Source organism: Antennarius striatus, chromosome 20, assembly GCF_040054535.1.
Source record: "Antennarius striatus isolate MH-2024 chromosome 20, ASM4005453v1, whole genome shotgun sequence".
Taxonomy (NCBI): domain Eukaryota; kingdom Metazoa; phylum Chordata; class Actinopteri; order Lophiiformes; family Antennariidae; genus Antennarius; species Antennarius striatus.
This window is the reverse complement of record NC_090795.1, coordinates 6,660,053-6,675,762: the sequence shown is the minus strand read 5'-3', so window position 1 is coordinate 6,675,762 and position 15,710 is coordinate 6,660,053. Positions and strand designations below refer to the sequence as shown.

Genomic DNA, 15,710 nt, shown 5'->3' with positions numbered 1-15,710 from the left:
TGAATTGTTTCCCAGCAGCTTCTTCTAAATCAGCTGTTCATCTAATGGTGTAGTACCGATCAGACAGACCTGATTAGAAGGCAAACCCAGATGTATTGTTGAAGTTCAAAATCCTTTAAAGCACCTCTCAAGTCATTTGTCCTTGTATCTCAGATAGATATTTTTTTTACTCGATTTAGTTTATTGCTTGTTTCTCACTGGGAATCATTGCAAACACAAGTAAGATTTCTAATCAGTATGCAAAGGAATATTGGATTGTACATTACTAAAGATTCAGTCACTCTCTACACAGAAGTGAACACCAGGTTGTAAGTAACTTGACAGATCAACGACGAGGACATTATTTTTGACAGTTTAAGCCTTTGACAGGAATGAAAAGCTGCTGACAGAAGGTCATTGGAAAATAATTTTTTTACCATTTCAACTTTCTCTAGAAGCCTTTTAACAGCAACTTAGCTGGAATGCCTGCCTCATTTTGATTCTCAAGCAGCTCTGAGTACAGATTGTCACTAGCGTGTTGAGCTGTACCTGAATAATACAGCAGATTATTATAATGTTAACTCTGAATGCTCTCATTTAGACGCTGTGTAACGACAGTCTGCAGCCACGCTTGCATCTTTGAGAAGCTGCGGGCGAAGCAGAGCTTTGACCTAAATGCTAACATCAGCATGCTAAAGCGCTCTCAGTCAAAAGCTCACATGCTGATGATTAGCAGACGCGATAATTACCATGTTTACCATCCTAATTTACTGTATTTGCATAACAGCCTGTTTTGTGATTATTAAGTCGTATTTTGATTTGTGTATTCAAGTCTGAGCCAATTTCATTGTAGTCTATTCTGCACATATTTTATTTAGCCCGCTGATCATGCTGCAAAAAAGCAGGGATCATCGCATGAAGGCTTTTTATAAACATGTCATACAATCTCAGTGTAATCCAATATAAACCCGGATCTTGGGACCATGAATTTGTCTTTGTTCATATTTATGTACATTTGTTGTGTTTTAGAGTTTTATTATTACCTGCTGTGTTAAGAATTGCCCACTTTGGGACATGCATATAAATAAACTTGAAACTTACTGTATTTCAGTTTGTAAGCTGTCGGTTGACTGACTGACTGCATAACAGACCAACTTGCCAGTGCTGCAAAAATTGTGAGTACTAAACTTTTATGCAACATGCTTGGAGAAGTCATTGGAGGGATCAGCTACCCCATCGGCCCTGGAAACTTCTTGGGATACCGGAGCAAAAAGATCACAGAGGCTTATCTGGAGACAGCACGACTTTTATATAAACACCAGAAATGGGTGAACGAACGGATATCATATAATTCATGGTCAAGATGTCACCCATAACACCTTTTTTTTTTGACATTTTGAAACCTTTGTACCTTCAATTACATTTGAAGGTCACAACCATTTTACACCCAGAAACATAATGATTATATCAGGGCAAAAGATGAGGTCTCAGTGTGAAATAGCATTCTGCCAAGCTAATTCCCCCTCTGGGATGTGTGAGCGAGGAGCAGCTTTCTGTCAAAGATGGACTCATCAATTCCTGGAGGAGCTGATGAGTCCTGGCGGAGGAGGATACACTGACACTGACTATGGTGGAGTCGCCACGCTCCCTGTGTGTAGGCACCATTTTCCAATCCTTCAAACAAATGACAATACTTCTGTGTCATTAGGACTGTGGTCAGGCATGTAGAAACATCACTTTTTCTCTGTAATGGGTCACTCATAGCTGATGCAAACCACCTCAGTTATAAAAGAATAGGTTTGTGCCTCCCATCCGCCGGCATCAGTGTGCAATCAAAATGGTTTCGTGATTAACAAGAACAAAATCGTTCACAGTGATCGTTGAAATGAGGATCTGTTAGACCTTGGAGAGATGCTGCGGCTGTCTCTACATTCAGAGCGTACAATCATTCACTGGTGACTGTATTTGAGTTTTGACACTTTGCCTAACACATGACTCACTGGGATTTGTTAGATATCCTTTACTCAACCTGGTTGATAGAGTTTTCTATAAAATTTCATTTTGAAACGAAGGAGGATGGTACAGCGCAATATCAATAAGATAATGACTCCTAATGTTGAGGTTGCTTCCTTAAATACATCGATTTCCATGATTTCATGCCTTTATTATAGACAAATGAATGAACACAAACACAATCTGGTGACTTTCATGACTATGGGACCAAAAATATCAGCTTTTGGAAACTCTGTTAGCTAAAGAAGCAGTGACAGGTTACATTTTAATGAACATTTACTCACGCTACAAATGAGCCAATTATTCACCACAAATGAAAACGTCTTTGTCAGTTTTACTGGGTAATGGATAATCATCAGTAATGCATCAAACACGCTATATTTTGCCACTTTTACTTGACATACAGGTTTTCCTGAGACCTTGCACTTTTCTTCTGAGACCTGAATCCAACATCAATCTGACAAATCCACCAACCCCATCCTTCCTTCACAAACTGTCATTTTTATGATGCCACTTCGCTTCCTGTTTTTCTCTACATGTAATGAGTGCAGTCAGGAAAGGGCTTTGACACTTACATTTTTCATTTGGCAAGACATAAACCATTGAGGACAAGCTGAAGAGTGTTTTTCCTAAGAAATCATTTCCACTCTAATTCATACAGTCTGGGATTGTGCTTCTAGCACTAATTAAACTGGTATGACTTAAGCCAATGATGGCTCTCCTACAAACATGACAAAAATAGATGTACATAAGAGGTATGGAGTAGCAGAAAATTAACATACTCAAGTACACATACCTGAGAATTGTACTCAAGTACCGGAATATGCTGAACGAGGGTACAGAGAGAAGCGGCTCCAGATACAGCCGGATATGAAGACGTATACACGTCATATAAATGATGGCAGCCGATGGCTGCACCTCAGCTGCTCTTCCATACCTCGCCACAGAGAAAATCATGTTGGCTGTCAAGTTGACTGCTGTTGCCCCGCTATACTGCCATTATTACGTGCCACTTATATCATGTTTCGTTTTTTTATATTATTCAAGCAGCTCATAACCATGTTTAGCTCTTCTTTGTGGCAACACTGAAGCTAAACCCAAGTGCAAACCGCCCCTTTGTGGAGCTTTAAAGTAAGAGGAACTTATCCTAAGCCTCCACACAACTCATTCAAACCTGGAGCTTGCGGGGGATTAAATGTGAGTCATTTTATTTGTTTATTATTTGTCATCTTTTGCTGTACATCACTGGGTTCTTCTGTTGGCTGAAAGCATCCCCCAGGAGGCAACCTGGCAACTGGAGCAATTGATGTAATTGTGCACCTTGCAAGGAGTGTGTAATCTCAGCCCTAGATGAAACTCTATTGATAAAACAATTTCTTACAAAGTGGGCACGGGATTTCCCTGACCTTTGGATTGATGACTTGAATAAAGGCTGCAAGCCCATTTTGATCTTTCTTTCTCTCTCTCTCTCTCTCTCTCTCTCTCTCTCTCTCTCTCTCTCTCTCTCTCTCTCTCTCTCTCTCTCTCTCTTTTTCTTTCTATCGTTCTTTCTTTCTTGCTTTCTGTTTTTCTTACATGCTCCTTGGTGTATTTGTGATCATGTGAACAGTTATCACCTCTGATAAGCGGACGGCTCCTTCCTTTGATCGGTAGCCTCCGTGTCTAAATGATGAATCGCTTCTTGTTTTATAAAGCAGCATGTCAGACCAGAGAGGAACAACAAATACAGATAGCATATGGAACATATAGAATAACTAACTGACAACTTTGTGACCTACACAGGGATTTATGAAACACTAAAAATTTATGACACTGTAAAAATGTTTAGGACTTTGCAAGGGAAACTGCTTCCCGATAATGTACAGTAAGCATCTACACAGTGCGTCATTGAAAAGAAAATCGTGACAAGCATGACGTACAGCACCTTATTCTTTAATTCTTTATGTTTCAAGCTGTCTCAGTTCATGTGAAATTAAATTAAACTGATTTGTCCTGCCCTCTTTTGTGTCTGTACTGTGACATAAATGACACTGAACTATCAATAGAAACAAAAGACTAAAAAAAAAAACCAAACTACTTTTATCAATTCAGTTTTCGCCATGTACCTGATCTGTGTCGACAGTGGCGTACCGGTTATGACAAAGGGATCTTTCTGATATATTTGCATCGACATAAAAACAAAAGCGCTGAAAAAAACCTTCTAATTTCCTCTGGGTCTATTCACTGCGACAGGGCTCAGTTGTGTTTGAAAGACAGGCTTACATAAGCACTCACACATTCAATGCGCTCACCTTCAGCTTGATGGAGACAGAAAACAAATGATGCTCCATTCCCTGATAAACATTCAGGATTATTGGAAAACCATTGTGAGGACATAATAATAGAGTTATAATGATTATGATCAATTTTTGTGCTCAATTGTTGCACTACAGTGAAAATGGATAAGGTGCTAGGGCAAAACCATGAACACATTTTTGGAATGTTTTACAATAATACTTGTTAGAATATCATGCTGACAAAAACACTATCACACCTCAATGTGGCTACTAGAATGAGACAGTTATTTTGAGTCATAGCAAGTGTTTATTTCTAAGAAACCAACGCCTGGATGTTAGTCAAGCAGAGCAATGTCACACAACATGTGCATGAAATTACACCTCGCTCTGTTTCTACGTGCAAATAAATGACAATATAAATTCTGTAATTCTCTGACACCATTAGGAACTATTTATCATGTGAGTCATTAAGTTATTTATCATCCATTGCCTTCTCACCATGACAGACACAGATATGGGCCACAGTAATTTGCCAGCACTGACCTTACTGAAATAAAATACCTTTAGTTTTTCGTGGTCTGCTGCTCTAATGCATCACCCTCTGGATGCAAAGGTCAAATCAGTTTCATATGAAACCATAAGAAAGAAAATATAGTCGTTTTCCCTTCTAATGACTAAGAAGATTGTCTTTTTCCACAAAAAAGTATTTCTTTTTATTCATCTGAAAGGTCACTTCACTTTATCAAAAAGTCCATTTCTAGACGTTTAACAGCATCGGTCTTTAAAGCAGCTAAGCAATTACAATGTAAGAAAATAAAAATATTAACAAATCTTTTCTTTAGGCAAACAAAATACTTGTTTTCTCATAAGCTGTAATTTATTCTTTCTATTCCTGAATAACAATCCATGCAACACAATCTATCCACAAACGGGAGGTCGCTAACACAATGATAGTCACTGAGGTCACACCTGAGAAAAAGCCAAAAGCACCCTCGTGGGGGTAAATGTCGGGACTACAACCAACCACAGGTATCTGCACCAAACTCCACGACAATCATTCGACATCAGCTGAGAAATTTTAGTGTGGAAAATCATCCCTAGAGCTACATGTGGCTGAAAACATGTTAGGCCTCTACAGATAACCCAAGTGAATTGATGACTATCTTGTGTTACAATGTTATTTCATTTCTTATGTTGGTTGGTCAGTTTTATTTGTTTATTCATTTTTACTTGTGATGAAGTAATGGGACCATTTGTCAACACTTTTATGTCCTCCAGCACTATCATGACATCCTCTGTGGTTTAATAACCCTTCTTTAGATTATGTGGCTGCTTATTAGATTAACATGTGACGCTACCACCATTTCACGCCAATGTTATTTATCACATCACCACAAGAGTACGGTGTTCATTTGTTGTTATTGTTATTTATTGCTTATTGTACAGCATGCTCTAACCCAATAATCACATTAGACAGTATCAATAGAGCCGCAGCACTTGAGGAGAGAAGGGATTAAGGGACAAAGGAAGACTTTATGAGCATTCATGCTCAAATTAGAAGGAGTCACACAGTAAAAATAACCAATCATGTCATCAAGGAACAAAAAACAATGAAATGTATCTACGGGCTTCGTGTTGATCATGATTGTTGGTTTATGTTGACTTTGATGATATATTTTCTCCATCAACAACACTGACTGGGTTCACACACAGAAAGATTTGAAAATGTAAAATGTATCTGCCACTGAGAGTGAAGATGAAGACGTGACGTCTGTCCTCCTGTGACGGGAAGTCGATCAGCTGTCACACTGACAGCATGGGCGTGGGATCGTTGGAGAGGATGGGGGAGATGGATGTCTCATATTGCAGCCTGTACTCCAGGAGGGATGATGGGAGTATTTTTGTGGAGGGTTGTAGCGCAGGGAAGAGAAGGGCTCGATTTAATACAGCAAGGTCCTATAAATCATTTTGTACGTCTTCCTTCTTCTGCCCAGTAGAGACAATTTCCTGTCACCTTTCCACACCTTCCTCAACTTTTATTTGAGTCATATTCACACAGATTGTTGACAGTGTTTAAAAAAAGGTGCTGGACACAGCTGATGGCTGATTTGCATTCACAAGACGTCTTACGTGTAATTACACCTTTCTCACCTTTGACACGCGAGAACAATCTGTGTAATGTACTTTTTACTATGCAATGAAAGCAGCAATTTAATGGATTCCTGTGTATGGAAACCTGAGGGATTTGAAAGTACACCTTTGATTTGATTCACAATTTTTCTTCAGCAGTTTTTGGCGCAGGAGGCTCCTAACTTTTCTAACTTTTAATGATTGTGCATTTTTAATTAGTACAAAAAAACCCACATACACAACAAAAAGTAAGCACCATTCAATTCTCAGGTGATATAACATCTATAAATTAGTCTGTTTTCTATTAACATTAAGTACAGCAGTAATCCTTGTCTTTATGGGACAGGCTTTTTTTTGGACCATTATTTATGCATTGGTTTGTTTAACAGAGGCGATGCACATTTAGGAGCTTTGCTGTAGGTGTATCCAAGATATACAAGAGGCCATTTGTCATCTGTGTTCCATAAAGACAGATGTTTCAAAATCATCCTTTAAAAAATGAAATATGATTTAGAATGCAAAGATAAATATTGAAGATAAATGAAACACCAATCAGAACACATATGACCTATCGTGTAATACAATGTACAGATCTTATTTAGGTTTATAACACAGTGACAAATAAAACAACACATACAAAACCAATAAGTAAACAACACACGTGGAATAAGCAGTAGCAGGTTTTATTTTTAATCAGTGGTGAATTGTCTGTTTTCTCCAGTGTAATGAAACGACTCCAGTCACGTTGCTCCGTGCTGGAGATGTAATTTTCACCCAAAAAAAATTTGTGTGTGTTTTTCTTAAATATAGTTTAATAAGGGAGAGGCCATTTGGGATTAGGTGGATGATTATATTATGGCTGTTTCCCCTGTTGTTTTTCCAGTCAAGATTACACAGAGAAACAAGAAAGTGACCAAACATGTGCAGTGAACGACCATGAAGCCTTAGCTGGTAGAAATAAGTCTTACATCCACTCTCTGAACATGGGACGCTTATTTTAACGCCATCTAAAGAAGTGTCAAACCTTAAAGACAGTAAAGGAAATATAACACCAACACCTCCCGTGCTTTCATTGTGATTTGCTGTTTTGTTTGTTTTTCCTGAAAACTAATTAACTGAAAACTAATTAAAAATATGCACCATATCGTGCTGGTATCCTGAGATAGTTGTGGTTGTGCCATTCCATCCACGTGTCGTATTTCCAAATTACACATTAAATTGACTTGAACAGAAGAGCCATATTTCAATGACACAAACTCCTAACATTCACAAACTACTTCTGAATTGGGACGCGAATGAATTCAGTCCCGCTGACGTTGTCTTTACGGTAAAAACCTGCTGGTTATCCATCACAAAAAGCGAGGCTCTGGCTACACGGCGACTAATGAGCGCTCCTGCTTCCTCCAGCATCCTCTGCATCCATCTCCAGTCGGCTGACGCGCTTGTTAACGAACTGCGCCCCCCCCCACCCGGGGGGGGGGGGGACTCAGCTCCGGAGTTGTGATCGTGCGGTGGGGGCGAGGGGGGGGGGTGGTTACAGTCAGCCAGACGCAGCGCGCAAGTTGGAGTAGCGCGCAAAGGAAAGCGTATTACGATGGGGCGGCAGACGAGCTTTAGTCTACCTCACATCTGAACACACACACACACACACACACACACACACATACACACACACATACACACTGACACTTTCTCTTACACATTTTAATAGTCACTCAGGAGTTTTACCGACATCTGGGAATCTTGCACACCAAAACTCTGAAACTACACGAACGGAATGGACGCGTCTCAGCTGCTCCTTGTGTTGCTGCTCTACGGACATGTGCTAAAAGTAAGTGTCCATCCTTTATTTGCAGCACCTTCTCTTCTGTTTACAGAGCAAAACTGTCTTTTGCTGTTTGTAGCGAGGATCCAATTCACTGAAGACAAAACTGGAAAAAAAATATCAGTTTTTAAGATCAAATAAATCAATGTCCAACCTTCCTTGCTCAGCGAGCGACAAATATCTATCTATCTATCTATCTATCTATCTATCTATCTATCTATCTATCTATCTATCTATCTATCTATCTATCTATCTATCTATCTATCTATCTATCTATCTATCTATCTATCTATCGTGTTTGAAACTATTTCTCACTCATCTTTCTGTCCTTTTCTTGGAGAATGTCCTCCTTTCATGACTAACTTCTGGAAGCCCTCCGCCTGCATTCAGTGTCTTGTCTGCCGCTGAGCCAATGGGCCCTACTTATGACGTTTATTCAATAGCTGGCAACAAGAACAGCTTGTGCTGCACAGACACAACATGAACTAACATCAAACAAATTCAAATACAGTTGTTCAGACTGCACTGCCCCAAACCAGATAAGCATCCATGATTATAACAACACATGCCAGGATGGAAATAAGGGGATTAAGCTTTTGTTGACTTCACAGTTATAAAATACAGATCTGTTTCTGAGATTGGTTGTTTTTACCTTTAAGCTCCAACAGATATATTTTATTGATACTTATTTATCGTTTATTGATCATTTTTATAACTGTTTGAAGGCTTTTCAATCAGAAAGAAGCATAATTGTTTTTCAGGGTAATGAATGCCAGTTTTAATTGTTTCCTATAAATTACTATCAGATAATACAAAAATATTGCAGACTTAAATTACAGCATATGCATATTCATCAGCAGTCTTTTCAGCATTCTATGGTTTGAATTCCAGATGAGTTCCAGATGGTGCATTTAAGGAATTAAGTGTATGATAATCTGCATGGGCTTCAAATTGAGCCCAACAACTGTTGATGTTTTTTAGCTTCCTTCAGAGTTTGGTCATCTGAGCTTCTTCCAGAATGATCATCGTCTTCTATATCCTCAGAGTTATTTTACCTCTTTTAAGAAATGACAAAAAAAAAAAGTTCTCAGCTGCTTTTCGTCTCACCGCAAACAACTCTTAACAGTGTCCTTCTCCTACATCTCATGATTTCAGTAATTTCCAGGCTTTCTGGTGCAATTGTAGAAAGCTGCTGAGCAAAACTGATAACGTCTGATTCTAGAAAGATTCCAGATGATGAAACTTTAATGTCTTTTGGTGGATTGCTGTCATCTGCCACTTAGTTTTCAGCTTCCTTTAATGCCTTTAAGTGGAACTCTTCCATGGAGAACAGAAAATAAACACCTAGTTGACTGGGAAAAAGTCTTCCTCCTTATTCCTCTGAACTTTTCAGTTGTCTGGCCCACCCAAGGCTTGAGAAGATTAACCAGGTAGGTCAAATGTTGACATTTTTAGTAGCTCTCTTGGGCACTAGTGTGGAAAACATTCAGTGGGTTGTATTTGTGCCCTTTCCACTGTCCTGTGTGGCTGCTTTACAATAACATACGCTGACATGTTTCATCAATATATGTAGAGGGGAACTGTGGTGTTGAATGAGGCACAGAAAATCCTGTAAGTGTTTAAAGAGAGCTTATTAGTGGCTGGATGTCATGGTGATTGGTCTACTGCAACACAGACGGGAGCAGATAGGAGAGAGGGTCAGGATAATGATCTATTCTTTTTACATTTATTATAATATTTGTATTAAAAGTACATTATGCCAACATTATTTGTAATGTTGACATTCCAGGAAATCTGCTTATTTCCTTTTTCTCACTGAGTTAGAAATCAAAGGCTGCTTTGTTCTTATGTGTACACATGAAAAATACAGTAAAAAAAGAATAGCTTTGTTCAACAGGGGAAGCAAGCTGGCCTGGTTAGCTGGAAAGTTCAAAAATGCCTCTACATTCAACTTAAATATGTTGTTTGGTTATTCTGTAATAACTAATTCCTCACTTGTGAGTCTGTGCCATAAGCTATTGGCAGAGAAAATAGTTCCAGCACATAAATATGCCGAAGAGATGAGAACATAAATTATTGTCTAAGTCTTCGCGAAAAACAAATAAGTGCAAGTCCAATTATTTTTGGAGACAATGGAAAGATGCTATTATCCAGAATTATTTACAACTCAATTTTACTCTCATGCTGCACAGACCGACGCCAGCTCCAGCAGCTTTACATCACAATCCAAACACAAACGCATCTAATTTTTAAAATCCTCTCCTGTGAACGTCCTTATGCTTACTGGCTAATCAATCCCAAGCGAGGCTGCATGAAGTGATGGCTGAATTTTGTATGAAGATGTTGTTCCCCAGCAAAATGGGGAATGGAGGATTAACACATTACTTTTGGATTGTTTGGCCTTCATGTTCTCCTCTTTTGTCTCCTTATCTTGTACTCAAATAAGGCAAGACTGGAGGACATGGGAATTAAAGCGATCAGAAAAAAAAAAGGATGAAGAGCCATTGAGCTGGCAGCTTGCGATGAGCTCTTTGCTAACAAACTATCAAGGCTGGCAGGTATTTATGTGATGTTTTGCTCATGGAGACATTGTGTGTATGCTCGTGTCTCTAAGGCTTTGCAGACGCCCATATATCATCTGCATAGCTTGGGATTGGCATTCTAATTCATTCTCCACTACAACAATCTCCATGGCTGAGCTGAGCGTAGGTGGGTTTTCAACATCTTTAACCAGCTGGGACTTCATCATGATCTCCTCCTTGTCTCTTCATCGATTACGAAACACACCCCAAATGCAGTCGCTCTCATAAATCACGTTCTCTGAGCTCTGATGGCAATTCTTAATGGTTTCCCTCTGTGTGTATTTTGGCTGTGTTTACAACACACTGGGATAGACATGAACTAATAAACCACTGCCACACAACCAGGAGAGCTTGAGCCCAGCAGCCTGCAGCACAGGGCAGAGCACACATCCTGGTATCATGTCAGCCTCACGAGGGACTTTGCTCCAGTTCTGCTGCTGTTTATGCAGCATTAATGGTTAACGTCAGGTTTGCTGCTCCTGATGCAAGTAAAGCTGGAAGTAACAAAAACAACAGGCTGCTTTATATCATATTAAACTGGGAATCTCGTTGTTAACAAGTAGTTTTAGTTTGGAGAACCCACTGAGAGCACTTCCTCTTGAAGCGGCATCAGTGAGGGTCTTTCACAGCAGACAGTCAGACCCCAGTGGGAACAGTCACAGCAGGGACGTGGTTCTGTTCAACTATCCCAGAGAACTAAATGAGTCAGCGCACATGAAACCAGGAACATTGAACGAAGTTGTCTTTTATTTTCTTACTTCAAACTATGACTTGTCATAAGGTCCAGCCAAAGACTGGTGTTTGTGTGTGTTTGCACAGCAGATCACTGCAAATTTCCTTGTACAATGGATATGGCTGATCTATCTTATCTGTTGACCTGTTTCTGCTCACCTGATAAAATTGAATTCAACATTCACTCACCCTTTTATGATAATATTACCTCTATGGCCTCTAAATGACTCTTTATATTCATATCTATATGGAAAACTTTCAGTGTAGGTGTTAACCATTTAAAAAAAACAACTTCTTAGTAAATTAAAGACCAGCTCATTGACGAAAAAACAGTTTGTTTGGTGTAATTATGCTGATCTGCAAATAATTTGTACATTCATTTTTTTACAGTCAGTATAATCAGGTGATATAAGGAACAAAAGGAGTAATGGCGTCACAGTCCAATTAAGAACATAATTATGATTTCACTGATATAGGTAGTCATATATTGATATAGAAATGTTCTTGACACTGTAGTTGTAGTTAGAATTCTATTAATGACTTATGTGTACTTGATATTTGTATTACAATTCCTTGTGATTACAAAGTACCTTCCCCTCTGAGGGCTTTTGGACTCACATCCTCTCCTGAGTGCTCTATTGTTATATTGACTAACAATCAATTTCATGCTAATCAAATACAAGGTTAAATACGGGTCTGACCAACATGAGATTTCCTCCTTCATGCAAGTTGCTTTGTACAGATAATGTTGGCTGTTTAATCTCCTGCCTCCTGCAGCGCTGCTGTTACTTCAGGGTGTGTTGGATTTTCTGCTCTAATCTATTCCGACTAAAGTTTTGTTGATTGTAATATTTTCACAACCTCATCCAAGGGAGGACTGTGTAGAGAAGTAAAGTCAACATGGAACTTATATTTTATATCATATATCTTTTCCTGCCTGTAGGTTAATATAATTAACCCATAATCAACATTTGCCATTAATAAATTATTGTGATGCATAGAAGTCAGTGCAGTAACATTTCAAAAACTGACCACTTATATCAAACATTCATGAAATCCCAATGCTACTTTTCAGTAGTTTTACATATTGTATTTGAAATCATAATTTGTCGATCCTGAATCAAATGAATGGACCAATCCATATACTGTTCATTTCACAATTAACACACTTTGTCTCCTTCATAGAGACCATTTCAATTTTTACTGCAAGAACAGTTTTCAGCTTCCGCCGCATACTTGGTCTAGATATGGTCTCACGTAATTGTGATTTATTCACACGTTTAACATATACAGCACTGTCAGGACAGACTTCATTAAAGTGATGTCTCCAACATTTCCCATTTAAAACACAAGAAACAAGTAATAAACAAAAAACAAACAAACTGGAGTGCAATGTCATCTGCTCCTCGCAGAAACTATATTTAGTGTATTTGTGTTTTATGTACCTAACTATTCCTGCTAATAAGGCCTGGTGAGTGTTATGTCCTCCTTGTTTACATGATGTTCTCTGTGCCTCATTATATTGAATCATTACAACAATACTGTATATACGCTCGTTCATCAAGTGTGTGAGAAACACAAGCGTTGCTCTGAGGTGTTGACAGCTCGGTGTGATCATCCCGCCTGAGCTGAGCGACGCACCACAGACTGCTAAAATCAGCCAGGAGCTTAACTCTGGAATAAAAAAATGGCGTTTGTGAACTTATCAGGTGTAATTAGTGAACATGAGCCAAAGTTGTAAAAATCTAATTACGCTGCATCACTTGTTTGATCCCGACATTTATTGAGTTGAGTCTTACAAGCGTTGTAAGGAATCAGGATGGAGTCGCTCCTCATGAGTTCTTGATGCTCCCCTCTTCTTTCTCCTCCCTTCATCTCCACTGACCTTCTGAAGTTCCTCCAGCTCTCTGCTGCTCTTACATGTCTTCTTTAACTCTCCCGCTTTCCGCTGGAGGTTGTCGGTTTGAATTCTCCTGTTTTTGTTGACACAGATGAAAAATCACAGTGGATTACACAGTGGCCCCCGCCTCTACTTCCTAATGCATTTGCATGATAGCATCTATTTGCCAGGCAAGAGGCGGCAGCGCTGTTTGGACTGCAGACATAGAGAACATTTCTGTGTATTAGCTGCTATTAGCCTCCGGTTCATTCTAATCCAAAGGTTGTGCTGTGAGGAAAGAGATGGAGAAAATAAGCTTTAAATGTAAACTCAATTTACAGACTCATTTTAGCTGACCGTAACCTGTTTACTGGCCTCGTCCTTGTGGAATATGACTAATTTCAGAGTCTTATTGTAGTGTGGTGGAAGTGTATTGGATTCTTCACACCTAAATATGCTTTGTGCCCCTTCCACAGGTGCTACCGATGCAGATGTGTGACGTCGTGAACGAGATTGAGATGGAGAAGGAACGCTGTGAAAATAGAACCTTTGGGAATGTCACTTCGGGTAATTCTCCAAAACATATTTTTCCTCTCTCTGACTATTTGGAGGGGGACATTAGGCTATTCAGAGTAAATAGGAAACAACACAAATGCATTAATAGAGACATACTGTAATAGCATGTGGGACCAAAGCACAGTTCAGCACACAGAAATATAGGCCATGGACTTCCAAAGTTTTTCATTTCATTTGAGGGAAGTTTAGATATAAAACTCACACTCATAATTCAGATACTCCTATAAAATAATCAGAGGTAAATATAGTACAATTTTTAACAATTTTGGTGTGACTTTGGACACAACTTTGATGTAAATATCAGCAAAACTCCACCAAATTAAACTGAACACCGGTTTAATCAGTGTGTGTGAATGTTTTCCATTTAATCAAATGTTAACGTTACAATGGTACAATGTAATGTTAAAGTGTAACAATCTGTGTTTCCAAGTATTAATGTATTATCTGAACTTGTGTTCTTATGTATAAACATGTTTTAATGCGAACATTTAAGGTGGCTTTACTCAAGATTAATTGTCCTGTATAGCAACTATCGGTAGATTGAGCATCCATGAGATATATCGTACGAAGCCTGTCTGACACCTATGACCTGACTACTTTGTCTTACCGTGTAATACACAGGAACCTGACCTCTATGTGAGCAACAACACCGACACAGAATATAAATCTGGAGTTGGATTACATCCATTAACATGTGCACAAAATAACAACTTCGTTTTTGAGGTCAAACTCTGGCCTACTGCTTGTTTACGACTTTAACAAGTGAAACACTTTATTAGTATCACCATATGTTCTCGTTTTAATAAAAATCACCGCACACACTCTGCCTATTGCATAAGTTCATATAGATGAACTGTGTGTGGTAACAGATTGGCTCCTTATCTCTGCAGTGACACTCATTTCTCTACCTCCCTATCTGCTTCCTCTACAGGAAGGTAATGGAAGCTGCTCTCAGAGGTCACATCCCTAATAAATGAATTAGCAGCGTGTGCGTTTGTGAGAGAAACCATATGTTCACAGCCTACGGTTACGCAACATAATAAATGTAGAAATTTCTAAGCAATGAAACAGATCAGGTGAAAAATCAATGTTTCCTGACAGTTTGTGTATTCTGGTGATAAGCGCTGTCACAAAATGAGTGAGGAAGAAGCTATTTGTATAGAATGTGAAGAAAGCCTGGAACCTGTGTTACTTGTTATTACACCCTTTTAGTCTCTGGTCTGTTAACTGTGTCAACATTTAAACTGAAAGTTTGTGACTTTCAAAAGTGTATGTGCAGTTATGTTAACCCTCAAATTCTCTGTGATCAAACCTTCAAGGACTCACAAAGCAGGACTGAGCGGTGCTGGAGAACCCATGTCCTTCTATTGCATGACAAATGTTTGTTCAGGCCTCAGTACAGCCCTGCAGATAAGACAGATAGTGATAGGCGGAGGCAGGTTTCTCTTTTTGAACCACATGATATTGTACAGATGAAGCAGGGTGAGAATTAAGAGGGGTAAAAGCTTGTGGAATAGGAGTGGAATGTAATTGTACACATAAATGTATTCTGAGATATAAAATATATAAAAATAGATGAATATATGCTTGGATCTTAATATACAACAAAGATATTGTTGTATATTACAGCAGAATGCAGTTTAATGACTGATTGGAAACCTCATGAATGTTTCCATGAAGCATCACTGGCTGCAGGCGTGGCAGTCCTACCTGTTACT

At 38.9% G+C, this 15,710-nt stretch overlaps 1 protein-coding gene across 1 annotated transcript in view; it reads left to right on the top strand.

Annotated features, from left to right (window-relative positions):
- Positions 1-7,998: 7,998 nt before the first annotated feature.
- Positions 7,999-15,710, top strand: part of vipr1b (vasoactive intestinal peptide receptor 1b) — a 31,450-nt gene continuing 23,738 nt past the window's right edge. The window contains exons 1-2 of the mRNA XM_068343842.1: positions 7,999-8,229; positions 13,893-13,983. Coding sequence (XP_068199943.1) covers positions 8,176-8,229; positions 13,893-13,983 — 145 coding nt within the window. The 5' untranslated portion in view covers positions 7,999-8,175. The remainder of the gene's footprint in view (positions 8,230-13,892; positions 13,984-15,710) is intronic.